Raw genomic sequence first — 25,273 nt, forward strand, 5'->3', positions numbered from 1 at the left:
TCCTGGGTCCTTGCCCTGGGTAAGGCTGGTGGATGTGATTGTGCTGAGGCTGTGCATCATGAGCAGGTCGGTTGAGCTGGCCTCATGTGTCTGTCACCTCTGTGTGTTAGTGCATGTGTCTGGATATGTGTCTGGCACACACATACCTGTGTGGACCAGTGATTTCTGGAGGCAATCGAGTGGGCCGCCCTCTAGTTCACATGCATGTGATGGTATCTGTATCACCCGTCATTGGTGTATACTGCACATTTGCATGCCCGTCAGTGACTGTGGCTGCCTGACTGTGGTGGAGCAGATTGGCTAAGTGTGGGTGTGTCATGGGAGTGGGTGCACAGCTGCAGTTCTGTCAGTTTGGGGGCATGGGTGTAGTTGTGGCAGTGGCATTGCATACTGTTGAGACAGTGGCAGTGCACAGCATTGAGAAAGTGTCCCTACGAGCTCGTTGGTCTGCATATCCGTGCACAGGTGTCTATTAGCTGCACACTTGCACAGGGAGGCTCTGCTGCCCCAACTGAGGCCAAGAATGTTAACCCAGCTGGGGCCACTCCCTCCCTCCACTGGATCCCTCCCCTCATAGGATCCACTTAGCTCTTCTTGGGAGAAAGAGGAACCTAGAGGACAAAGACCCAGCATCCAGGCCCACGCTGGCTGGGGCTCGAGTTACGAGGGGCGGGTCCACACCGCCTCCTCCCTTCCTCTGCGCCCAGCTAGAGGGACGCCGAGAGCCTCACAGAGCAGCTGATGTCAGGGACGGGCACTTTATTTGGGGCTGGGGCCGGGACGGGGACCAGATCCAAAGCTGGGGCTGGACTGCAGGGCCCGTCGTGCCCGCAGCAACAGCGCCGCATTGGGCACCAGGCCTGCAGCCTGCAGCGTGAGTGCATCATCATGGTAGACTGTGGATGGGAATGTGCTGAAGATCTCAAAGGCAGCAGCATCCACGGCCCTAGGAACCGGGTGGAGCAGATCAAACTAGGGGCCAGAGGCCCAGAGGACCCCTGTGGCCCCAGCCCCCCACCTGTGCCCACCTGGCCTGCGCTAGCAGGGCACGGACGTCGCCCACAGTGTCTTCAGGCCGCATCATCAGTAGGAAGGCCTGCTCTCCGTTCTCAGACTTGATACGCAGCATGGAGTGCGGGGGTGCCGGGGAGTTAGGTGATGCTATGCTCCTGTGGGCCCAGAGGCCATTAGTGCTCCCTTGTGGCCCAACCCCCAGGCCTGCGCCTCTCTGCTCTGCCCTCACCTCTCCCGCTCAGCAGCCAAGGCAGGCGTCTCCACCACGATCTCCTGGATCCGGACAGGCAATGGGCAGCAGCTCTGGAAGGCATCAATGGAGAGTGGACAGAGCCCTGGGCTCCACCTGAGTCATCCCCCCAACCCTGAGAGGGGACTCATCCTTGACCAGGGATGGATAGACCAATGAGCCAAAGGGAGAGGGGGTGTTCTATGCAAACTGAGGCCCGAGGAGAGGAACTGGAAGGAGAAGGAGGCTCTGGGAGGCAGCCCCATCAGTCTCCCCAAGTAGCCTCTCCCTAGTCTAATGGGGGAGGACAGAACCCCACAGAGATGATGACCAGGACGGATGCCTAACCCAGCTTGGGGTCAGGGAAGGCTTCCCTAGGGAAAAGACACCTGAGCTGTGACTGAAGGATAAGGAGTCCTTAGAAATGGAATGGGAGCAGGGATATTCCAGACAGAATGAACAAAGGTCCTGAGGTCAGAGGAAGCTTCCTAGAGGGGGTGTGATACGTTTGGGACTGCCAGCAGTTCACAGGGATGAAGCTGGGAATCGGGTTGGACTGGAAAGAAGGAAAGATTACAGAGGTTGGTGGGGGTCGGGGGGCAGCACTGTAGGAGAGGCCTTGAGTGCCAGGATAAGGAACTGGGCTTTATCCAAGAACTGATGGAGGATTCCACAGGGCAGGCTGCTGGAGATGATGGCGGGCAGGGGCAGGAGTGGAGGTAGGAGGCCAATGAGAGGCCATTGCAGTTGTCTGTCAGAGACACTGGGGTCTAGACTAGGGTGGTGGCAGTGGGATGGACAGACCAGACAGGACTTAGCAATGTGGGGGTAGAGGCAGAGTCCTGAGAAACCAAGGTTTGCTACCTCTCAGGTGGAGACCTAGGAGTAGCAGGGTGGGAGTGAGAAGAGGGTGATGCGCCTGTGAGGGCCAGGGAGACTCTGAGGGGCTCGCAGAACAGCTGGGAAGGGCTACCCAGGACAGAACTGGATATTTTGGTCTGGACTTCAAGGGGATGGCCTGGGCCTTGGGCTCACCTGACCTGGACTCTGACTTCACCCCTCTTACAGCCAACCTAGCTACTCTCTGGAGCCCAGCCCAGGGCCCTCACCAGCTCCACAGTGTCTAGGAGACAGTGGAATAGGTCAGAGGCACTCATCTCTCCATCCAGGCCCTCCTCAGGGAACCCCAAGCCAGAGCCTCCAGACAAGACACCAGAGGCTGTAGCAGGCCGGGCCAGAGGTGGTAGTAAAATCCCCCCAGGAGGACTGGGGGAGTTAGGGCTGGCCTCACCTGCAAAGTGTCCCGGATGGGGCCCCGGATGTCAATCACCTCACCGTGCCGGATCACAACCTTGGGGAGCCTATTCAGAAATTTCTCGGCGGTCATTCCGGAGCCTGCAGTGAGGGCATTAGGAACCTTGGCTCAGGGAGGGACTGTGAGTGATGGTGGAGACCACCTGGAGCTTATCCTGCACAGCCCCCTAGCCACCTGGCCCAGCTTAGGGACCAAGCTCACCTGGGTGTTCCTTCACCCCGTCCGAGGCCTTGCGTAACCTGTGCCAGCCCACCACGCGGCCCTCGCCTAGGAACGGGTCCAGCCCATCCTCCAGGTAAACCTGATTGCGCAGGTCACTCACCTGGCAAGAAGGAAGGGAGACGGTGGCAGGCCCAGCTCTTCATCCCTGGATCCCACCCCCACCCCTGATTGCCCAAAGACCCCAAGGATGGTCTGGTGCAGTCTCCATTCTACACAGGACCATGTTGAGGCCCTGGGAGAGAGCAGGAAAGCCACCGTTCATGCTGCTCTCACTCCCCAGGTCCCGCTTCTCCTGCCACCACCCTCATCCATGCCAGCTGAAGACACAGTACTGCCACTCTCTGAGACCCCCCTCAGGAGCAGACCGTGAGGGAGGGTATGAGGGCGTCAGGAGAGGGCAAAGCCTTGCTGTTGTCTAGTCTGCAGCACAGACCCCATCACTGCACATGTCAGCTCACTGGCCCCATCAAGGCACAGTTCCAAGGCCCCCATCTTGGCATGGACACCCCCAGACATGACTCACGCTATTTTCTGAACTGGGTGGCACAGGCTACCTCACATGCCCTTGCTGTGGAACTACCCACCACCCTCTGGAACATGTGGCCTCACGTGCCCCCAGAGCGGGCACCCTGGGTCTCAAACACCCCCAGCCATGGACCGGTTCCCTCTCAAGTCCTCGGGTCCCAACACTTGCACACACACCCCCCACCCCATTCCGCATCTGTGGCTCACGGCACTGCCTTCCGCCCCAATCAGATGGCCTCAGAGCCTCTGGGGAAAGCCAGGCCGCCTTTGCGTGGACTCCACATGTCCCCAGGTTGCCAAGGTGTCCTGAATGCCGGGGAGAACAAGGACTGGGTGGTCAGTGATCCCGCGGCAAAGGCTATGCCTTCGGGGTGCCAGCAGAGGGCACTGCCTGCGGCTCAGCCTTGGGACCTCGCCACCTCTGCGATGGCAACTGCGGCCAAGGCAGAGTCCCCCCTCCCTTCCCACCCCAGCTTCAGGCTCACTCTCCTCTTGGAAGGTATTAGACTGGGGTCCCCTCAGAATGGTTGACGTCTGAGGAGGCTGTTTATCCTCATTCCCTTCAAAAGCCCCACACACGGAAGGGGTGGTTTGAGGAGCAGCCCATCACCTTAAAGGGAACCCCATCGGGGTACAGTCGCTGGAGCTCTGAAGGGAAAAAGCCATCCAGTATGTCTCGGAGGCAGCGCTGCAGCGAGAAGAGGAAAGGTGAGGCCCGGCTGGGCCTGTGGGTTGACCCCCACCCTGCTACCTGCCTGGATCGTAGGCCCTGGGCCCTGGGTTTACCCAGTGAGTGCATCACACTCTGGAAATGTTCAGAGCCCCAGGACTGGGGGGGGCCCCACAAGTCATGCAATGGGCTTGGGCACCCCATCGAGAGCAGGTGGGGCCTGGGGTGAGCTGGCTCCACCATCTCCAACTAACGGTGGGCAGGCAGGGGCACCAGAGTCTCCCATGCCCAGGTCCTACCTGTGTGGAGGGGTCATGAAAGGGCCGAAAGGGCCCATCAAACATCATGATGCCATTCCGGTAGAGCTTCAGCGGAATGGGCTCCAGAACACGGAGCCGTGCCCCGCCAGGCACTGGTGTCACCTGGGTGTCACCCTCTGCCACCAGCTCACTGAGATCCTGCAGGCTGTCCAGGAGCCTGTCGAAGTCCACCTCAGGGGTCACCAATGAGTCCCCTGGCAAAGAGGATGGACACCCATGAGCCTCTTCGTGGCTGCCATGTGTCCTAGCAGCCCTGGATTCTGCAGCCCTCTCCCAAGTTGGACAATGGCCTTAGCATCTCCTTAAGTGACACCTGGACAAAAGAAAGGGCAACTAACACTAGGTAATAACAGCTATTGTTTATTGCATGCTTACTTCGTGCTAAGCATTTAATATCCACGATCACATTCCCTCCTCTTACCAATCTTACACTGCAGGGGCTATAATAACCTCCATTTTTCAGATGAGGAAACTAAGGGTTAGAGAAAGTTCAATGGCTTGCCTAGGGACGCACAGCAGTGCACAGCAGAAGCAGGATTTGACCTCAGAGTTGTCTGGTCAGGCACTGGGTTGGCAGCTAAAAAGCACAGAGCAGAGCTTCCAGCTGTCGATCTCTGGGTTCAAATCCCAACTCCTCCACTTGTCCCTGTGTGACCTTAAACGAGTCACTCTATGTTTTGTGCTGCAGCATTCTCCTCTAGAATGGGGTGATAATAGTATCTGCTTCCTGGTGTGGCTGTAAGGCTCCAAGAAGATGACGACTGGTAAGAGCCACTTGGAACAAGCACTCTGTCCATATTAGCTACTGTTACAAACCCTACCTTGCACAGAAAGGTTCCCAAGCCAACCCCGAGGCCAAGAGGCAGGGGTCATCCATCTCTATTTGACTCATGAGGAAACAGGCCCACAGAGATGAAAAATGACCCACCCCAGGCCACTTAGCAAGTTAGAGGAAGGATTTGAGTTGAGGCTGACTCTCTGTTTTCCCCACCCCTCTGCACCATCGGGAGAGGGGGGTCAGGGGTGGGGACAGATGGCTATTAGGGAGAATGTTGGGATAGCTGCTGGACAGAACAGATATAGGGCAGACCTGAGCCGTGCTGCTATTTCTGGGTCACAGACCCATTTGAGAAGCTGACAAAGCTTTGACCTCCACTTCTGAAAGATGTGCCTGGCACGGCTGTCCCACCAGCTGTGCATATGCTTCAGGGGTGCAGATGGAGTGGTGGGACAGCCGTGACAGATGCCAGAGCAGAAAGGGTAGAGGCAGGTGGAATGCTAGCTGGGGACAACCCAGAGACCTGTTCTGCAGTCTTTGAAGGAACCTGGTCCCCAAGTAAGTCATCTACTAGGGCGTAACCCAACAACACACCAAAAATTTTGTGGCCTTCTTGGAAGCTGTTTTTCACAAGGACACCCAGGCCACAGCAGGATGTGGGTCTGGGCTCTGGGGACCCAATTCCTTTCCCCACAGTGGCTCAGTGACTGTACCAGGGAGGTACAGATGTGGGGCAGCCGTTGTTTCCTGTTGCCTTTGCAGCTGCTGGAACGGTAGGCCCCTACATTTCCTACTGTCGAAGGGGCTACACCTGCCCCCCACCTCCTCCTGGGGTCCCCCCGAGCCCCTGACTCCCAGGAAAAATTCACAGAACATCCTGAGCATCCCTGGTATGATTCAGAACGCTATCAAGACATTATTCTCCTTTAACAACATGCTACTCTAAGAACAAATTGGTAAACCTAAAAATAGCAGCAGCAAAGATCTCATGTACCTCCTGCCTCCACCCTCTTCTTCCAGATGGGGAAAGTAAGGCCTCAAAAAGTCACATGGCGTGGCCCAATCAGATCATACAGAGCACAGCCAGGAGGGGCACTGAGATACGCTGACTCCTCATCCAGTGCTCCTGCCCTGCCTTAAAGCTGCCTCCTGGGGCCAGGGCTTTTTCAGGGAGGTGGTGGACATGGGGTGGTTGACCGGGGAAGGGGACAGGCAGAAGCCAGGGGAGGATGCTGAGAAGCAATGAAAGGGAAAAGGAAGTTTGTCAAGAAAGCTGGGCCTGGAGAAGGGAAAAGCAGAGTGGGCTGGGCGAGATGGGCTGGAACAGCGTGGAGGTGAGACAAGGGTCCAGCAAGGAGGAAGCACAGGTCTGGGTGAACCAGCGCTGAGAGTATGACAGGAGGGCCCGATGAGGCCAGGGAGCCCCCTGCCCCATGAGTTCTCAACAGAGGTGACTGGGGGGTCACGTGGGTGAAGAAAGTCAGAGGGCAAGTCCCAGCTCTGCCCTGAACTAGCAGTGGGGCCAGGCATTTCCTCTCGGAGCCACAGCCACCCTTTCTGTGAAATGGGTACATAAGAACTCTGTCCTGCCACAAGATCCGACCTGCGAACCTGTTTGTAAATGACGAGTCTATGCTAAGCACCTAGAGGCAGGTATTCCCATTCCCATTTTACAGATGGGGAAATTGGGCCTTGCAGGGTGTCGTGCACTGCGTCACGTAGCTTTCAGGGCCCAGATGACTCAGCCTCAGTTCTCAGTGACCATGCAGGCTGCCTCTCAGTGTTGGTTCTTGGGATGCTGAGTGGGGTCCCCTTTCCGGAGAGGGTCACAGAGCCAGGAGATCATCTCTGAGGCTTCATCCAACTTTGAGAGCCCATCATTGCATTATAAAGGGAAACGGGGTGCATGGAGATCAAGTCCAAATTTCTCGGCCCAACTCCCAAGACCCTCAGAGCCCGGTCACCCAGCTCCTCTCAACAGGTTCCTCCCCTCGCACTCTGGAGCCACAACTGCCAGGGCTACCACTTCCGAGCTCTGTCACCTTGGGCAAGTGGGCCTCTCTGGGCCTCTCCTTCCTCTGAAGTGAGGACAAGAACAGACCCCACTTCACAGTGCTGCTTTGACGAAGTGCCCTGGCAGCTGGTGGCTGCTGTCACTAACACCGCCTACTCAGCACTGGACTCAGGCTGATCCCACTCACCCACTTCTCCTCTGGGAAGCCTTGGCTCCTGGAGCCCTTGGGCCTACTCCCTTGGCCCTTGTCACAGGCTGCTGTTATTTTCTGCTTGCTCGTTTGCCTTTCAAGCACACTGGGCACTCCTTGAATGCAGGGCTGGAGTGTCGGGCCCTGGGCCTGGCCCGGACTGGGTGGGTGCTGAAGAAGCATGGCCAGATCCCTCCCTCCAGCCATCCTCCCCTCCCGCCATCCCTCCATCCCTCCACCTACCCCTCCCTCCATCTGTCTCTCCATCCATTCATCCCTCCACCCCCCCTCCAAACATCCATTCATCCACCCATCCCTCCCTCCATCCACTCCTCCCTCCTTCTCTCCACCCCTCCCTCTCTCCATCCATGCCTCCCTCTATGCCTTCATCCATCCCTCCCTCCATCCCTCCCTCTGTGCATCCCTCTATCCCTCCATCCACCCCTCCATCCCCCCTCCATGCATCCCTCCCTCTGTCCATCCATCTTTCCATCCGTCATCATCCCTCCATCCAGCAACATGTCTGGAGCACCCATGCTCTGCCAGGCCCTGCAAGTCATGGCGATGCCCAAGCCAAGTCCTGCCCTCCTAAGGCTCATACTCAAGTGAAGGAGACAGGGTGACAAATAGTGACAATGGCATGTGAAAAGTGCCACTGTGAGGACTGCAGAGCCCAGAGGGCGGCCAGACCCTGCCATTCTCAGCAGGTGAGTGGCGGTCCCTGGCAGGCTGGCTGGGAGGACCATGCACGCAGTCATGCCTGTGGCGCCCCGCCCCTCCCAGCTGTGCTGCTTTGATGCCCTCACTCCCGCCCCCACCTTGTGCAAAGACTGTTGCAACAGGAAACAGAACCACTATTAGTGCACAACTGCAAGCCAGGTCTGCTCTGGAGCCTTTACCTACATCCACTCTGCTCCTCAGAGGAGCTGGTGCAGAGAAACGAGGCTCTGAGGGTCTGGTCACTGCCGGAACACACGACCACCCTGGGGCAAGGCAGGGTTTGAATCAGGCCTGCAGCTCTCTCTCTGGCCCTCTCCCCACCTCGTCCTGTGCAGAGGATGGTCCCAATGTGCTCTGATGGTCCAGGTTTAGGCACACTGGGCACTACAGCCAATTGTGTGTAGGTGCCCATGCCCTGGCCGACATGCCTAAGTAACAGTAGCTAACAGTCCCTGTTCATGCCCACCAGACAGCCAGGAGCAGTGCCCCACACAGGTGATCCAGTGTCAGTACTATCGCCCTCATTTCACAGAGGTGGAAGTGGACTCAGAGACGTTAAGCAACCTGCCCATGCAGGGTTCCATCCGACCTGGACCGCCCCTTCTCAGCCTCCAGCCCCTTCCTATGAGGCCCTGGCACAGCCACAAGCGGCAGCCACAAGCAGCAGCTCGGGCGTGGCACCAAGCAGGCGCTTGGCACAGGCTTGTTGGAGGAAGTTGTATTTGAGCTGAGCTTCAACAGAGGGGAGAGAAGGGGACAAGGCTCTTCCAGGGGGACACAGCATGAGCACAGGCTCGAGATGGGGTAGAGGTGAGGGTGGGAAGAGCCAAGCCTGCCCGGGCCTTGGCCTCGGCCAAGTCAGTTGGAGGGGCTGAATGGCAGGCTCAGAACAAGCCATGCTGGCTGTTCCCCCATGGAGTCATGTGGTTTCCTGAGCCCAGGGTTTCAAAGTGGCTCCAACCCAGACTCAGAAGCTGGGGACTTGGGAGGGAGGGAGGGGAGTGGAGGTGGGGGCTGGCAGGGAGGGGTGGGAGATAGGGAGGGGGGAGACTCCATGGAAGTCAGGGGTGAGGGGCTTAAGTCAGGGAGTGGGGAATGAGGAGCTCAGAGAAGGGGCCAGGGATGAGGGGCAGGGAGAGACTCAGAGCCGACTGGAGCTCTCAGCCTCAAGGCTTAATGGCCCCGCGGTGGTGTGACATGAGCAGGACTGTCCCTTTACGCCTCCGTACACCCTGAAGCACCTGGCCCAGCATTCTGTGTGATGCTCAGGAATTGCTAGACAGGGTGGGAGGGATGAATGGTCCAGCCTGAGGCCAGGACCTTGCAAGGCTTTGCCTCTGCTGGGCCCCCCTTCAGGGCCTCTCCAGAACATCTGACTCATCTCCCTCGGCTCAGTCCAGATGCGCTGGCCTCTGCCCCAGAGCCGGGGAGTGGTAGTCCAGCAGGCGGGCTGGCAAGAGGCCAGCACTGTGGCCCTCGGGGCGGGGCAGGCTGGCACCTGAGAGAGAGGAAGTGGGGAAGCAAGAGGGCGGGAGGTCGCAGGAGGGAAAGCTGCTAGAAATGAAAAATATGTCCTTAATCTGGCAGAAAGAGCTAAATAAAGGCCCCTTCCATGTTGAAAAAGCAAAAAGCAAAAGAAGAAAGAGGATGCACGGAGGGGCTGTGTGGCCGGGGACCTCCAGGACAGAGTAACAAATGACAAAACAGAATGGCAGCTGTGCTCTCTTTTGGGGGGAGGGAAGGGAAAGGGGGGGGAGAGAGGAAGAATCCACACAGCCAGGTCCAGAAATCAACCATCCAATCTGACCCTTCCCCAAAGGAGCAGAGAAGTCCCCACTGGCCAGGAGGAAGGCTGCCCTCCATCAAGACAGTGGAGCCACATGAAGCCTGAGCCCAGCCTGCCCCAGCAGAGGCCCAGGGTGTGGTGCCAGTAGGCCACTGGCCCTAAACCCAGGACAGACATTCTATGGCATCTGCGGTTGCCTGCAAGTCCACACCTCTGGCACCTCTCACCAGGGCCAGAGTCCCAGAAGAACTCTTCCCCCAGCACCCTGCCCTGGGTTCAGTTAGTGCGTCTGGGCTGTTGCAGGCCCATGCCCACGGTGTTCTGGGTGGCAGGGCCATGACCCCCAACTCCCACCCGGGCCTTGCCTGCGTGCCGCTCAGCTCTTGGCTTTGCTGTGTCCCAGATGGACTCAGCAGTTTCCCCACAGCTACACTCCTCAGGGTTGTCCCTGCAATCACCAAGGCCAGGGATCCACCTCTAAAACCTCACTGCTCTGTCCCTTCCTGCCATCCCCAGTGGCATTACCCTTACAATGGGCAGCATTTCATCTTCTGCCAGGAGGACTGTGACCACCTTCCAAATGGGCTCTCAGCCTTAACTTTTACTCTCTCCATTCAACAAAGTCTTCAGATTCCTTAAATGCCTCAATTTGCCCATCTGTAAAATGGAATAATCTTGGCCCACGTCAAGGCTATTTATGAAAATGCTTTGCAAGCTGCAAATGTTGAACAAATGTGGAGTGATGTTTTTAGAACAAGCAGTGAGGGGGTTGTGCCCTGAGATTTAGAGGATTTGGCCAAAGACCAGGCCTAAATAAGAGGTAGGATTCTCACATGTGGAGTTTGAGTTTTTACACAGCAGGAAACTTATGACATCAAGAGAGTGTTGTCATCTTCCAAACAGTCCCCTCTGATCTATGCTTATGTCCCCATTAGACTGCCTCTGCCTTCAAGGTCTGGAAAGCAATATGAGCTCCTACTTGTTGGCTGATGACTGGCAAGGCCGAGGCTGGGTGCCCTGTGTTTGCCTCATGTACTGCTTGTAACCCAAGGGGAAGAGAATACCCCCGTGTTATTGATGAGGAAACTGAAGCTCAGAGAACGGAAGAAGCCTGCCCAAGTCACACTTGGACTAGGGTGGAGTCGAGATGAGGATCCAGGTGGGACTGACTCCAGAGCCTGGAGAAGTATCTTCTGGGCAACCAACCTCCATTTCTTTGAAGAGAATGGAGCTGGTTTTAAGAAATGGCCAGTTCTGCGGGCCCAGTTCTAGTGGTTGTGAGGTGCATCTCTCTAGATATTTGCAGGCAAGTTAAAATAAGAAGTGGTGGAGTCCCACAGAAGCAGACAGATTTCAACAGTCTGGCTCATAAATAAACCTGGAAAGGGAGTTCAAGGAGGGGCCAAGCCCTGGGAACTGGGGAGCGGCTTCCAGAACAGAGGGGCTGCTTTTTAAAGGCAATAGCCTGGAGAATGTAGTGCTGATAACACCAAGGCCGCGGGTTCGGATCCTATACAGGGATGGCCGGTTAGCTCACTTGGGAGAGCGTGGTGCTGACAACACCAAGTCAAGGGTTAAGATGCCCTTACCAGTCATCTTTAAAATAATAATAATAATAATAAAATAAAGGCAACAGCCTTTGGATGGGTGACATTTTGTAGACTAAGGAGTCTGAGGCAGATAAGGTCTTGTCACATCTTGTATCTCTGGGTCTCTAGAGCCTTTGATGGATGGGAAGCAGAGAGCTTGAGGTGAGACCAGGGCAGAAACTGGCCATAGGTTAAGTGGTCAGGGACGGAGGCCATGGCCTTTCCTGCGCTGCGTCAGGGGCAGGCGAGGGCTACCTCAGGGGCCCCTCACGTTGGGAAACTAGGCGTAAATGAGATGGGTCTCTGGAGAGCTGCTGGCCAACAGGGAGCTGCTGGAGAATTCCCTTTGAAGAGAGGCCCGGGACAGCTCCCCACTCTACCTGGCTTCCAGAATTTCTTGGCCGTCATCCAGTCCCTCACGCCATCCTCTGAGACCATCTTGTCCTCTGAGTCCTCCTGGTCCATGGGCTCGCCCACCCACTGCAGGCCATAGTCCCTGAGGAACCGCTGAGGGAAAGAAGGGGAGACCCCGGGGACACCGTCAGCTCAGCACTTCCCAGGGACAAGGTGGCATCAGTCCAATCCTCAGGTCAGTCCTCAGCCCCCAAAGCCAACTGGACAGCGGGGACGGGCTGCAGGACCTTGGCCACTTCCTGGCTATGACCTTGGAGAGCCACTTCACCTCCTAGAGCCTCAGGCTCCCCGTCTGTAGAATGGACAACAGCATCTGCCCCCATAACTGTGAGGGTGTCCTGGTAAGATAATTCACGTCAACTAAGCACAGTCCCTGGCACAAGTACGAACTCAGTAAAGGCAGCCACTATGGCTGTGGGGAGCCGTGTGGGTCTGGCCTGAGCATGAGGCAGGGACACCCCACGGATGTGACCACGCACACGCCAGCCTCCCCAGGGCTTGGCCTCGGAGCCCGGGTGCCACAGGAAAACTTCTGAATTGTCTACACTTCCTGCTGCCGCTTCCTCATCTCCCCTTCTTCCCTCAACCGCCCTAACCCGGCCTCGCCTCCAGCCTCCACGGTTCCCTGCGTGTTGCCAAACCCAGTGGGCACATTTCTGTCTTCACTTCTTTCAACAGCTGCTGGTTTTCCTCCTGGGCTGTTCTTTTTCTATTTCCTTCGCTGGTTCCCCACTTCTACCCACCATCGACATGTGGAGGGTCCCAGGCCTGGTCCATGTGCACTCCGTCCCTTATGGTTCCTGTCCGCACCCAAATACATACAGACAGACCCAAGTTACACTGAACGCTGCCTTCAGCCCCGAGCTCACGTCCCATTCCCGTCTCCTCTTAGCTGTCTACCGGGCAGCTCAGAATTAACTCGTCCCACAGTCAAGACTCCTGCCTCCACCTCCCAAACCTCTCCCCATCCAGGTTTTGCTGTCTCAGTAAACGGCACCCCTCCACCTGGTAGTCACCCATGACCCATTCCTCTCTGCCACACTGCCCCTGACAACCCCGCAAGGGCTGTGGATGCCACCTCCAAAGCCCCTTGAGCCTGTCCACAGGCTCCATCGCCTGCTACCACCTGGCTCAAGCCACTGTCGTCTCCCTCCCGGACAATCAAAAGGCCACTCTCCCTGACTCCCCGATCCACTCTTCGTGCTGACCTCCTACTCCCCACACAAGAGGGTGGCCTTTTTGTCATGTCATTCCCCTCACTGAAACCTTCTGATGGCTTCCCGTTCTTGGAACAGAATCCACCCCGCACCCTGGTTGAGTCCCACATGATGTGGCCCCTCTGGCCCCTTCTGACTTTTCTTCTCCCTCTTGCTCCCCACAATCATCAACCACAACCAAGTTCACGTAGTAGGAAGTAGATATTCTACCCCGGTCCCCTGCTCACCCTCCAGATCTCACGTGCAATGTCATCCTCCCAGTGGCCCATCCCCCAACTCGTCTCTACTGTGTCACCCATTTAGTTGCTCCATGGCACTTTCTGTACTTGTGTCTCTTTCTGTGCACTTGCTTATGTCTCTCCAGGGTGGGACCCTGTCTGTGTTTTTCACACTCCACCCCGGTGCCCAGCAGGTGACTGACACATGGTAGGTGCTTTGTATGAGTCTGTTAAATTAATGAAGCAATAAATGCATGAGGGACGTGCAGGTGTGAGCCAGCAATGGTCTCCACCCTGAGGCTCTGGGCACAGCCCTCACCCCGGTGGCAGCCGTTCAGAGGAGCCCCAGGGGCTGCCAGACATTCCCGGCAGGCAGCTCAGGGCCAGCTGCGTTATCCCCAGGAGAAGCCTGCATGGACAGGCCCGGAGTGGGCAGGCTCTCAGCTGCAGCTGAGACTTAGGGCTTTGCTTCTGTGCTCTTAAATTAATTAGGTTGGGGTCTTGGAAGCCAACTGTGTGTGGAGAGAAGAAGAGGATGGGTCCCAGGAAGAACCTCTGGCAGGGCCAGTGGAGGGGTCAAGAGTACTGAGGACACACATGTGCCTGGGACCTTTCCTTGCCCCTAGTGACCCTCCAGTTCAAGCCTTGCTGTTTGAGGGTGTGTGAGAGGAAGAAAGGTAACTGGGACTACCAAGACACTGGGCAAGTGTGAAGCTATGCCCAGAGGCAGGGGACAACCTCGACCAAGTCCGTGCTAGGTCCTGGGTGCACAATGACCAACAGGAGAGAAATGACCCCTCCTTTGCGGAGCTCACAGTCCCACAGGGGAAAGACACGAGGCACTCAGAAGCTGTCAGAGACTGGGAAGGGCCCCCTTAAGAAATGGCTGAGGATGGGTGGAAACTTGCTAGCAGGAGGTGAGGAGAACATGCAGGCAGAGGGAACAGCATGAGCCAAGGTCCTGATGTGGGAAAGAGCTCGAAGTAGTCAAAGAAGCGAGTGGCTCAGGAGGAGACTGAAGAGGCAGCAGGGGCTGGCACACAGGGCCACAGTGAGCACTCTGAATTTAGCCCCATGGGGAGCCATGAGGTCTATTAAGCAGGGAGGGGCAGGTTCAGACTTTGATTCAGGCCTGTAAGGAGGGGTGCGGCTGGCACCAGTCGCCTTCCTGGCTCTTTAAATTCTGGGTCAGTCCCAGGTAGGGGAACACAGGGCGGGGCCCCTGGGTGGTATGTGGGCAAAGAGGGGCCCCAGGAGGTGGGTTGGGACCCAGTTCCTGACGGTCAGACAGCCCAGAGTTGGGGGCCGCTGGCCGACTGCCTGCTGCCCGGGCCTGCCCCTCACCTCCATCTCTCCGACCTGCCGCTGCAGCTGCTCACACGTGGCCTCCAGCTCCTCCTGCCGCTGCTGGGTCTCCTCGCCTTCAGGAGAAGATGCAGACAGGCTTCAGCTGCCCCAGCACAAAGGCTGCCCAGCCTGAGGGTCATCTGCACAAGCTGCTCTAGGGACCCCCAGGGAACTGCCTCTTGGCCTCTCTCTCTCTGGCCTCCCCACAATCCAGTGGAGGCCGCCACTCCCCTCAGAACTGCGTTTCCTCCATGCTTGAGGTAGCACACTTGTGCTCACGGGACTCCGTCCCATGTAGGAGGGCACTAAATGACTCCAGTACAGTCCTGGATGTGTCACTGCCCCTCTCTGGCCTCAGCTGTCCAGACCCCACCAAGTAGTCAGCTGGAGGCTCTTGGAGCCCTGATACAAGAAGTCACCATCCAAGCTCCCAGGAGCCATGGGCCTAGAGGTGTGCCTGATGGGGGGCTGGGGGGTGCAGATCGGGGGTAACAGGATCTCTTACCCTGGTGTTGCTGGAGGGTCTGCACCAAGTCCTCCAGGGCCAATATCTTCTGATCCTGCAGCAGCAAGATGTAGGGTGAGCATGAGGCCTGGTGGATCCCATCGCCCCAGGGGTTAGGAAGACCCAGAAGTTTTGCCAATATGGGGGCACTGGGGAGCATGAAACCCCTACTCCCGCCCCTCTTTCACAGAGCCACTGCTCCTGTACCCCAGATAACCCTTGTGATTCCACTGAGCGGGGAAAGGTGGGGCCCACACCCAAGTACCCCAGCCTCTGGGGGTGCCATGCTCCATTCAGCAGACCACTGTTCCATCAGTCCAAGGTCTACTGAGCCCTGCTTGGCTGTGGGAAGACCCCCAGCCTCTCTGCTAGGGTTACAGAGACCTAAATCAGTCCCAGGCCACACTTAGCCATCAAACTGGGCAGCTCCATGGGGTAGCTGGTCCTAGAACCCATCCCCTGGTCTGACTGCTGGCCTCCCAGGCTTCCCCAGCCCAGGCCCTCCACCTCTCAGACCTGACCCTGGCCCTCTACTGTCTGGAATCCTACCTTGGACAGCATCTCGTCAGTCTGGGCCTTCACCTGCCGCTCCAGGTCCTCCAACTTTCTTGCCATGGAGGCCATCAGCTCTGAGTCATGGAATACAGGGACTGCCCAACCAGACAAGGTCTTTAGAGCCAGGTCTAGAGCTGAGGCTGAGGTATGGGGAGCCAGGGGAGGGGGAGATGGATTCCCCAGGAGCAGAAATGAAAGTGCGAACAGTAGCTAACACTGACATAGTAGGGACTGTTCTAAACACTTTACACGGATCAACTCATGTAATCCTCAAACTATGCCAGTGGGGTGAATGAACTACTTTAGGAAACTGAGGCACAGAGAAATTAAGTAATTAGTCCAAGGTGTACAAGTAAGTGTTATAACGTATGGGCCATGTCATATGTCATCTTGAAGCATTGCTAAAAAGTTCACCTTCAATCTAATCAAGACTCAAAATCTAACCTCCACTTTGCAGACAATACAGCGAATAGAGGAACAGGGCAAACCCCAGCGCGGGCAAACCACCAGACAAGTGCAGAGTGTGGGGCATTGTGCAAGACAGTGGCCAGGATGCTTCGAGAAGTCTGTGTCATTTTGTAAAAAGGAAGAGAGATGGCTCTACAGAAGTATAACAAATGTGGTGCATGACTCTCAACTAGATCCTAGATCAGGATTAAAAATCAGTGCAGGAGATATTTTGGAAAACTGGGAAAACTTGAAGGTAGAAGAGACGGACGTGAAGGAGGATCACTGAATCATTCACATTCTTAGTGATAACTGCATTGTGACTATAGTATGTATATTAAAGTAGTCAGAGGTGAAGTGTCATGATATCTGCAGTTTATATATATATATATATATATTTAAATCCTATATAAAGATGACCGGTAAGGGGATCTTAACCCTTGGCTTGGTGTTGTCAGCACCACGTTCAGCCAGTGAGTGAACCGGCCATCCCTATATAGGATCCGAACCCGTGGCCTTGGTGTTATCAGCACTGCAGTCTCCTGAGTGAGCCACGGGCCGGGCCCTGCAGTTTATTTCTAAATGATTCACCCAACAAATACATCTATATTCATGTATATGTTTCTACGGAGAGAGAGAAGATGCCGATGTGGCAAAACGTCAGCTGCTGTTGCTCTAGATGGATGACGTACAGGTGTTCACTATACTATTATTTCAACTTTTATATACACTGGAAATTTGTCAAAATAAAAAGTTTGGGAAAAGAAAAAGACAAAGGGAAACAGGAAGCCACAAGCCCTTTTCTTCCCTTCGACGTTGACCTTCCTACACGTGAAGCACAGCCACAGCCATCACCGTGCGACTGTGGGGCTGACATCCAAGGACAGTGCAGGGGAAAGATGGAGAAACCTGAACTCTTAAGGATGTCTGGAATGAACAACCGTGGAGCTGCCTCCTTAGGACTTCTTGGCATGTGGGATAATAAACCTTCCTTAATGTTCAGACGTGTTGAGTAAGGGTTTTCTATGACTTGCAGTCAAAAGCGTCTTAACTGACATATCAGCCCTTGGGAACTGTGTGCACATAGTGCATGGATGAGCCCACCGAGGCAGAGCAGAGACAGAGGAGAATCCAGGCAGGTGGAACACGCCACTGAAAAGCTGGGAGGACAAGAAGGCCGTGGCCAACGGAACTAAGAGGAAAGAGCCTGGGAGTTGCAGGACACTGTAAGGATGGCAGCAAGACAGCCAGGAGCCAAGGGGGCCCTGAGAGGGTGGGAGCAGAGGACAGTATTGGCTGCTGCTGAGCAGGCAAGTGAGAGAGGACAGGAAAGTCCTCCTTTGTGACCTTGGTGCAGACAGACACCGGCTGGGAGCAGGGTGAGGAGCGAATGACAGGGGAGGAGTAGAGAGAGGACGTCCATGGCTCTTTTAAGAGGAAGAGCTGGTCGCTGTGGTTACTACTGAACGTGTTCCCAGCTGGGATGAAGGAGATTCTGGTTGTGTAACTAAATGGCTGTCGGGCCTTGGGCCAGGCTCTCCCTGTCTCTTTTCCACCTCGATTCTCCTGCCTGTAAAATGGCAGGGAGGTTTGGCCGATGATCGCCAGGCCCTTTCCTATTGCTGACCTCTTGACAGGGGCCACCAATCCAAGCACCCCCCATGTGACAAGCACAGCTAGGAGCCCTTCACCCAGTGCCTCTCGTCAACTCCTCACTCAACACGCTGGCCTAGGCATCCCCATTCCCATTTCACAGTGGAGGAAACGGAGGCAGAGAGGGTGGAGCTCTCTTCATCCCTCCCTGACCCCCGAAGCCTGAACCCACTGACGTCTCACTTGACGGTGACTCCAGCCAGGGCCACTCCAGAGGCTCTAGTCACAGCCTGGCTTGGGGCTTGGCCAGGCCTCCAGCTAAGGGTGGAGCCTGTGACTTTATGCCACACCTGGTCCTGGAAGGTTTGGGGTTATAGGCACATGGCCACGGCCAGCCAGGAGTGGGAGCTGCTGCCGCAGAGCAGGCAGGCAAGAGTAGGTGCCATGCCTCTGGGCCTCGCCTCTTCTCTGGGGCCCCCTCCTGCTGCTGGAACCCAGAGCCCTTTGGGCCTCTGCTCTCACCTTGCCTGCTCACAGGGGCACCGGTTTGGCCATAGCAGGAGGGGACAGAGATCTTTTCTTCCGAGCCATGTCCTCCATTCAGCATATCCACCTCATCTTCTGCAGACAGGGACACCCAGGTCACTGCTCTGGGGCTGAGGCCCAGAGGACACTCAGGCCCTGGCCAAGGTGAAGCAGCTATACACTGTCCCCCCAAGAGTATGAGGATAGAAAACTCAAGACCTAGGGAGCAAGGATCCAACCAAAATAGGCCTCTGCATGGAGCTCTCCCAGCCCAGCTCCTGGGGGGACCTGAGTGGCCAATGCCAGCACCACAGTTGGGCAGAGGTGGGGTTGGGATCCAAAGACCAGGCCTACAAGAATCAGGGCAGCGATGTGAGGACAGGGCTTCGGGGAGAAAGGGCTGTAAAGGGCTGGAGAAGGCTGCAGGGGAGGGAGGGCTGGGTAATCTCTTGGCCCTCGCATGGTGTCGAGGCACCCACTGGCCAACCCCGCAGTGGGTCGAGGGGTTCAAATGTTAGTGATGACATCTCTGCTGAGGGTGTGGGACCTCCTAATCTGGGAGCTGCCAGGAGGTAAACCCTGTCGTCAGGGGAAGGGGTAGGGAGCTGCAGGTGACCCTCCAGCCAGACCAGCTGCTCTGGCCGAGAGGGGTCTCTATCATGTTTTCTCTCCATCTGCCCAACAGCAGGAGGCCCAGGCGGACAGGAGGCAAGGACACGAGGACGGAGCCCACACTTACCATCTCTGTAGATTCTTATCCCTCGCCTCCTGGGATCCCAGGCAAGAAAGAGAAGGAAGAAACACAAGTTAGGATCCCCTGGAACATCACCAGGGAAAGGGTTCTGGGCACCAGGTCCCAGCTGAGGCTAAAAGAGATGGAGGCTGGGCCTTTACTTCCTGAGGACTCCTACCCTGGATCCCATCCCCAGCCCTCAGTGAGCCAATGGACAAGCTTCGGGGTGTCTGAGTCCTCCCACTGGAGAAGGGTGGGAAGAGCTGAAGGGCAGAGTCTTGGGTAGGAAGATGACAGGATTTCCAAAGCCCATGAGTCCAGCTCTAGCTCTGCTCCAAAATGGCCATGGACCCCAGGCCCGTCGCTTAATCTCTCTGGATCTCCTTGGCCTCAGAATGACTCAAAATGGTGTTCAGAAGAGCAAGAAGAAAAGAGAGATAGAAAATTATTGGAAAAGATGAAAGTGCTTGACAGATGTAAAAGATACCCTTTACTGAGAGCCCAGCACAGGGCCCGGCCCAGGACTGGTAGACCACTGGTATTTGCAGAGCTGATAAATGAACACGGAATGAACAAGTGGACGCTGAGCCACTCCCACAGGCCCACACCTTCCTAGGAGGCACCATCCAGTTTATGCTCAGACACAAAGTACAGTGGCACACAGGAAGGTATACAGAGAAAGAAGGTGGTTGGGGAGAGCTATGTTACTCTTTGTATTCCCCAAAGACACTAGGAGTCATTCTCCTCTGGCCAAGAGAGGGTCAAGGAGGAGACAGGGCAGGGACAAAAAGACCCCCTGAGGCCAGCTCCTTACCCAGGATTCACAGGCTCTGGCTGCAGGGGCACTTTCCTGGTCTTGCTAAGGGAGGCCAAAGGTGAGCTCATAGTTCTACTTCTAGATTCTAGCTGTCAGGGACTCCCTGCGAGGAAAGAAGGAAGTCAGCCCTTGGGGACAGAGGGAGCTCAGAGCTTCTGGCCCAGGGGCGTGGCCCAAAGCTTCCTCTTCCCAGGCTACTTTTCCTAAGAGGGAGCACTGCCAGGGAGCAGTACCCCTGACCTCCTCCCACTGCCCCACAGAGGTTTCTGATATCTGCCTGCTCCTCTGGATATCCAGATTTCTGCTCTAACCCTGGAGACCTCTGGCCTGGTAGTGCTTGGGAAAGGGCCATGGAGGTGGGTGGTGCAGAGATGGGTGAGCTGGGACTTCCTCAAACTTAGAGCCTGGGGCCTTTGTCCATCCATCAGCGAGCTGGGTGACAAAGCCCTCCCTCCTACCAGAACCCAGGTACCACTCCTAACATCTCAGAGCCAGAGAGGAGCAACCCAAAGGCAGGATTCAATTAAGACACCATCCATATGATAAGGAGATTGAGAGCCCAGGCTCTGGACAGGTCCTGCCACCCACTAGTGTAACCTGCACCTTGGTTTCCTTTGGGGTAAAATGGAGATAGTAATAATACCGGGCAGGCAGGATTATTGACGGGATTCAAAGATAACATAAAGCATCTAATCCAATGCATTTTCAATGAAATTGCTTAAAACTGTGAGCTGTGGCTGTTGTGGTTTTTGTCATTACTGGCACATGAAAGGTACTCATAAATGGTTTCCCCTCCTTCCCTCTTCCTTCTGGAAACAGGAATGCACATCAGGGACGTAATTAAAGGCCACTACTCTATTCAGTGAATAAAGTATAAGTGGCTAATATTTACAAATCCTAGAACCAATGGACCTCCATTAGGGAGGGCCTGAGCCAAGTCTTTTTAGGACAAATCCAAGGAAGTTCCACTCGGGAAATGTGTGGTGCTGGCCTCCACCCTACCCCTGAAGCTGCCCAGCAAGGGGCCCTGTGCTGCCTGAAGACAGCCTCCCATGCCTTCATTTCAGAGTTTGAGACTCATGACCTGCCCCTTCCTCAGAAGGAGCCCTCCTCCAAGGGCCAGGCCTGGAGATTCCTCACCCTGCCCCGCCCCAGCCCTGGCCCTGTATGCCATCCTCATGGTTTGTGTGGCCAAGTATGACAACCCCTGGTGACTCCCTTCATTATCAGGCTCCATACACTGCCAGGGGATCTTCTTAAAACACCAAGTTCCCCAATGGCTCCTTCTCACCCACAGAAAAAAATTCCAAATTCTTTAATACAGGTGATCCAGTCTTTGCTTGTGTCTCCTGACCTCATCTCCCAACTTGTGGCCTCCTACACTTGAGCCACCTGAACTGCTGGCTGTGCCTCAGTGAACCTGTGGCTTCCCTGCCTGGAGTCCCCTCCTGGAATGGTCTCCCCACTCCTACCTGCACTCTTCCCTTGGCCGGGGTAACCCCCCTCCCTTTTTTTCCCCTTCAGTTTGTTTTTTAGTTACATTTTAGCTTTTTATTTAAAAATTATAGATTCACAGGAAATTAGGAAAATAGTATAGAAAGGTCCTGTGTATCCTTCTCCCAGTTTCCCTCCATAGCTACATTTTATACAACTACCATTCAGGATCAAAATCAGGAAACTGACAACCTTTTGTACAGTTTGTGTGTAGTTCTACACCATTTGATCACATGGGTAGATGTGGTGTGACCACCATCACAATCACCATCTCCCTTGTGCTACCTGCTCACAGTCACACCCATCCTTCTCCCCTCCCCCAGCCCTAACCCCTGGCAATCACTATTCTGTTTTCCATCTCTATAATTTTCTTACTTCGAGAAAGTTATGTAAATGGAATTATACAGCATATAACTTTTTAAAAATTCACATACTTCACCCTTTAAAGTATAAATTTAAGTTTTCAGTATATTCACAGTTGAGCAACCAGCACCACAATCAATTTTAGAACATTTTCATCAACCTAAAAAGACCCTATACACTTTAGCAGTTACCGCCCCCCCATTTACCCCTCATCCCTCACCCCCTTCCCCCCAGCCCTAGGCAACCACTAATCTACTTTCTGTCTCTATAGATCTGCCCATTCTGGACTTTTCACTTCATAAATGGAACGTGTACTAAAAATGATTGAAATTTACACTTTAAAGGGGTGAAATATAGCTGAATTGTATCTCAATAAAGCTGTCATAAAAGAAAAAGCAACTAGTCTGCAAACAAACCCAGCGTCTTCCCTCAAAATCAGCTTGTTGGGGCTCAGAAAACCATACCCCAAAGCATGCTGAGTGCTTTGAACTAAAAAAGAACCACTCCCACGATGTGATGAGATGTGCAGGAAGGAGTTTTCTCTGAAGTCTCTTTATCTGCTTAAAGATAAATCCTCCAAAAAAGAATTCAACTGCCATGAACTTCCTCCCTGGGAAGATTAACTGTATCACAAGAGAAGAGACTAAAGGTCTACACAACAGACTTTGTCACAGGCTATCTCCTATTCTTTGGCGGGCTGCTCTGAAATTTTTATGACCTGAGAGACTTTTTATCTGTGTAACAGACGACCTTTGTTCACCCTGCATTTCCTGCCCTCACCCTCCCACAACTTTGTCACCACCACCCCACTCCCACAATCCCTGAGCCCCTATTTCTTTCTGTAGCTCAGGATGCTATAAAAACCTTAATCATCTGACCCTTCTTCGAGGCTCATTTTGTGGGACTACCATGAGTGTGCACATAATTTAAGTGGCTTTTTATTTCATAGACTTAATTACTGAACCTTCGAGAAAGTTGAAAGTTCTCTCCCGTGCAAGTTCCTCCCACTTCCCCCTTCTTAATGGGATCTCATCATCCAACCACAACATTTTTCTCTTCTTCCTTCCCTCTTAATCCCATCAGTTACCCAACCGTGCAGGCTGAACTCTACACTGTCTCTTACATGTAGCTCCTCCTTCCCATGCCCACTGCTGGCCATCCTAGTGGGATTCTCACTGCCCTTCTTTGGGGCTGTCACAATGGCCCCCAACTGACTTCCCTGCTTCCAGTCTCACTCCATACACTGTCTCCAGATTAATCTTCCCATGGATTACAGGAGTCACCTGAGGGCAAAGACTGTGTCTCCCCATCAGTCAGGGGACTTCTAAGGACAGGGCTGTGTCTCCTCCTCTCTCAGACTCCCTTCACTTCCAGGGGCAGGACTGTGTCTTTCCACTCAGACCAAAGGCTCCTAAACGTTCGGCTGTCTCTCCCTTCAGACCCGGGCTCTGAGGGTAAAGCTGTGTCCTATGCTTCTACATCTTTGCGACCGAACTCAGTACTGTGCTTGACTGACAACATCCTATCCGTCACCTCCAGGCGCCAACGCTCCGGCACTGAGCCGGTAGAGCCCCGCCGGCTGCAAGACTTCAGTCCTTAATCCCCCTGGACGCTCTCACAGCGCGACGTCTATCACGACCTAACCCCTCCCTGGGGGCCGCGTCGCCTCCTTCTGCCTCCCCCCGTAGTCATGGTAAGCGGGGTCCCGAATGCGCTCCCGGGACGTGGGGGGCCTCCTGGAGGCACCGGGCCGCGGGGCTCTCGGACCCTCGGGACTCTCGGACCCTCGGGACTCTCGGACCCTCGGGACTCTCGGACCCTCGGGACTCTCGGGCGAAGGCCCCAACCTGCGAGGGGGACCCCAGGGGCAGAAAGGCCCTGGGTCAGACTCACCTCGCAAGGCCAGCCAGCCGTCCCGCGGCGCCGCCATCTTGTTGTCATGCGGTTTCCCAGGCGACCAGGACTCGTGCGCTTCTCATTGGCCAATTCGAGGAAGAGCCCAGCAACCAGCAGGCAGTGGAGGCGGGCACAGTCGTCCGTGCGCGAATTCTATTGGCCCACAGACTCCAGACTTTTCGCGGGATTATTGCAAATCCCAGAATCCACCGCATCCGGAGAAATAATGGATTCTTTCAAAACAGTCCCGAGGCGCTGGAAGCGGGAAATCTTGCGTTAGGTTAGTGAGACTGCTGGAATCCTCGGAGCCTGAATGTGTGATCTTGACAGTGCAGCTATTTCGCTAAATTGATCTTGGGGGGGTGGGGAGGGAATTGCTTATCCCTCTGAGCCTCTGTTTCCCCATCTGATCAGTACAGTACTTTGTGGGGGCTGTTTCGAGGATGAATTGAAATGATGCAAGTACTTAATAAAGTTTCTTTTTTCTTTTTTTAAAAGATGACCAGTAAGGGGATCTTAATCCTTGACTTGGTGTGGTGTCAGCACCACACTCTCCCAAGTAAGCCATGGGCCGGCCCTTAATAAAGTTATTTAAATCTGAGTTTCTCTGCTAACTTGTGGACCAGATGGCGCCTTGAAGGGAAGTTCAAATTCTAGTTCCCTTGTGTAAGAGTTGGTTAAGGTACTTCCCCTCTCTTGGGTAACATTTTTCCCTCCCTGAGCCTCATCTGTAAAATTAACGTGTTGGATTAGATTCGAATCACCAGAGCAAGTAAGGGCAGTTTATATAGGAGCACAAATTTTGGCGTCAGGGGTCCTGGCTCCTGACTGTGCGTCCTTAGACACGTTATACACCTTACTTTCTTCATCTGTAAAATGGAGACAATACTCCACAGGGTTGCTGTGAGGATTAAATGAGATGATGCAAAGTATCTATCAAAACACCTGTACAGAGTAAAGTTTCAAAAACATTTCCCGCTATTGATCATCATTATCTCTTCATTTTTTGGCATTAGCTTCGACAGTTGAATTGAATATTCAAATTCATTATGTTAACCCAAATTTCGTTAGACATATAGCTCCATATATCTATATTTGCATCTTCCTGTTTCTATTGTATACCCTTCTTTTATTTTGCAGCCTCTCATCTCTGTTTTGGAAGTAATTGAGGTAAACATTTTTTAAAATGTGAGAATAAAATTATTGTTACTTTAAAATTTAACAGCAAAATTCTGCAGGAAGAGAAATTGTTTTTATTTAACAAAATATCTTAATAGATTCTTGAATATAAAAATTTTGCTCTCCAGGGCATGGACTGTCTTTGGAGGGGGGAGGGACACAAAGAGCGTAAGTGGCTGAATTTCTTTGGACAGAATTTGTCAAGAGGGGAGAGATGCTTGGGGTTGGTAGCAATGAGGGACAGAATAAAACAGGTAGAAGAGCTAAGTAAATAGCAATAAAACAGCGAGAACTTTCTAGTGGCAAGAATGGGTAAACAATGCCTGATATTTCATTTTAAGTACTCTTTTTTGCCCTGTATTTTGCCGTGCCCCCAAACCTTCAATTAAAGGCTGCTACAACCAGGAAACAAACAAACAAACAAATTCATTATCTTTTTTAAAAATGTTATTAAAATTTTTTTTTACATTCTATGATGTTGTTGCAGAACAGTTGGGAGGGAGAGGGAGAGGGGAAAGGGGAAGGAAATGTGATGGAAGAAGGCAGCAGGAGGAGGGGTGGGATTGAGGCCTGTGGCACCCCCCTCATTCCCACAGGG

At 54.4% G+C, this 25,273-nt stretch overlaps 1 protein-coding gene across 1 annotated transcript; it reads right to left on the minus strand.

Moving 5' to 3' along the window:
- Positions 1–759: 759 nt before the first annotated feature.
- UBXN11 (UBX domain protein 11) lies at positions 760–23,549 on the minus strand. Its single transcript, XM_063105725.1, has 15 exons — positions 23,494–23,549; positions 19,741–19,846; positions 18,933–18,961; positions 18,191–18,289; positions 15,623–15,723; positions 15,074–15,128; positions 14,566–14,642; positions 11,753–11,879; positions 4,275–4,489; positions 3,916–3,993; positions 2,760–2,880; positions 2,535–2,638; positions 1,244–1,317; positions 1,029–1,169; positions 760–946 (listed from the first exon to the last, which is right to left on the minus strand). Exons 2-15 carry the CDS (start codon positions 19,809–19,811, stop codon positions 760–762), a joined length of 1,479 nt encoding a protein of 492 aa, XP_062961795.1. The 5' UTR covers positions 19,812–19,846; positions 23,494–23,549.
- Between the last annotated feature and the right edge of the window lie 1,724 nt (positions 23,550–25,273).

This window comes from Cynocephalus volans, chromosome 8 (assembly GCF_027409185.1).
Source record: "Cynocephalus volans isolate mCynVol1 chromosome 8, mCynVol1.pri, whole genome shotgun sequence".
NCBI classification, from domain to species: Eukaryota; Metazoa; Chordata; class Mammalia; order Dermoptera; family Cynocephalidae; genus Cynocephalus; species Cynocephalus volans.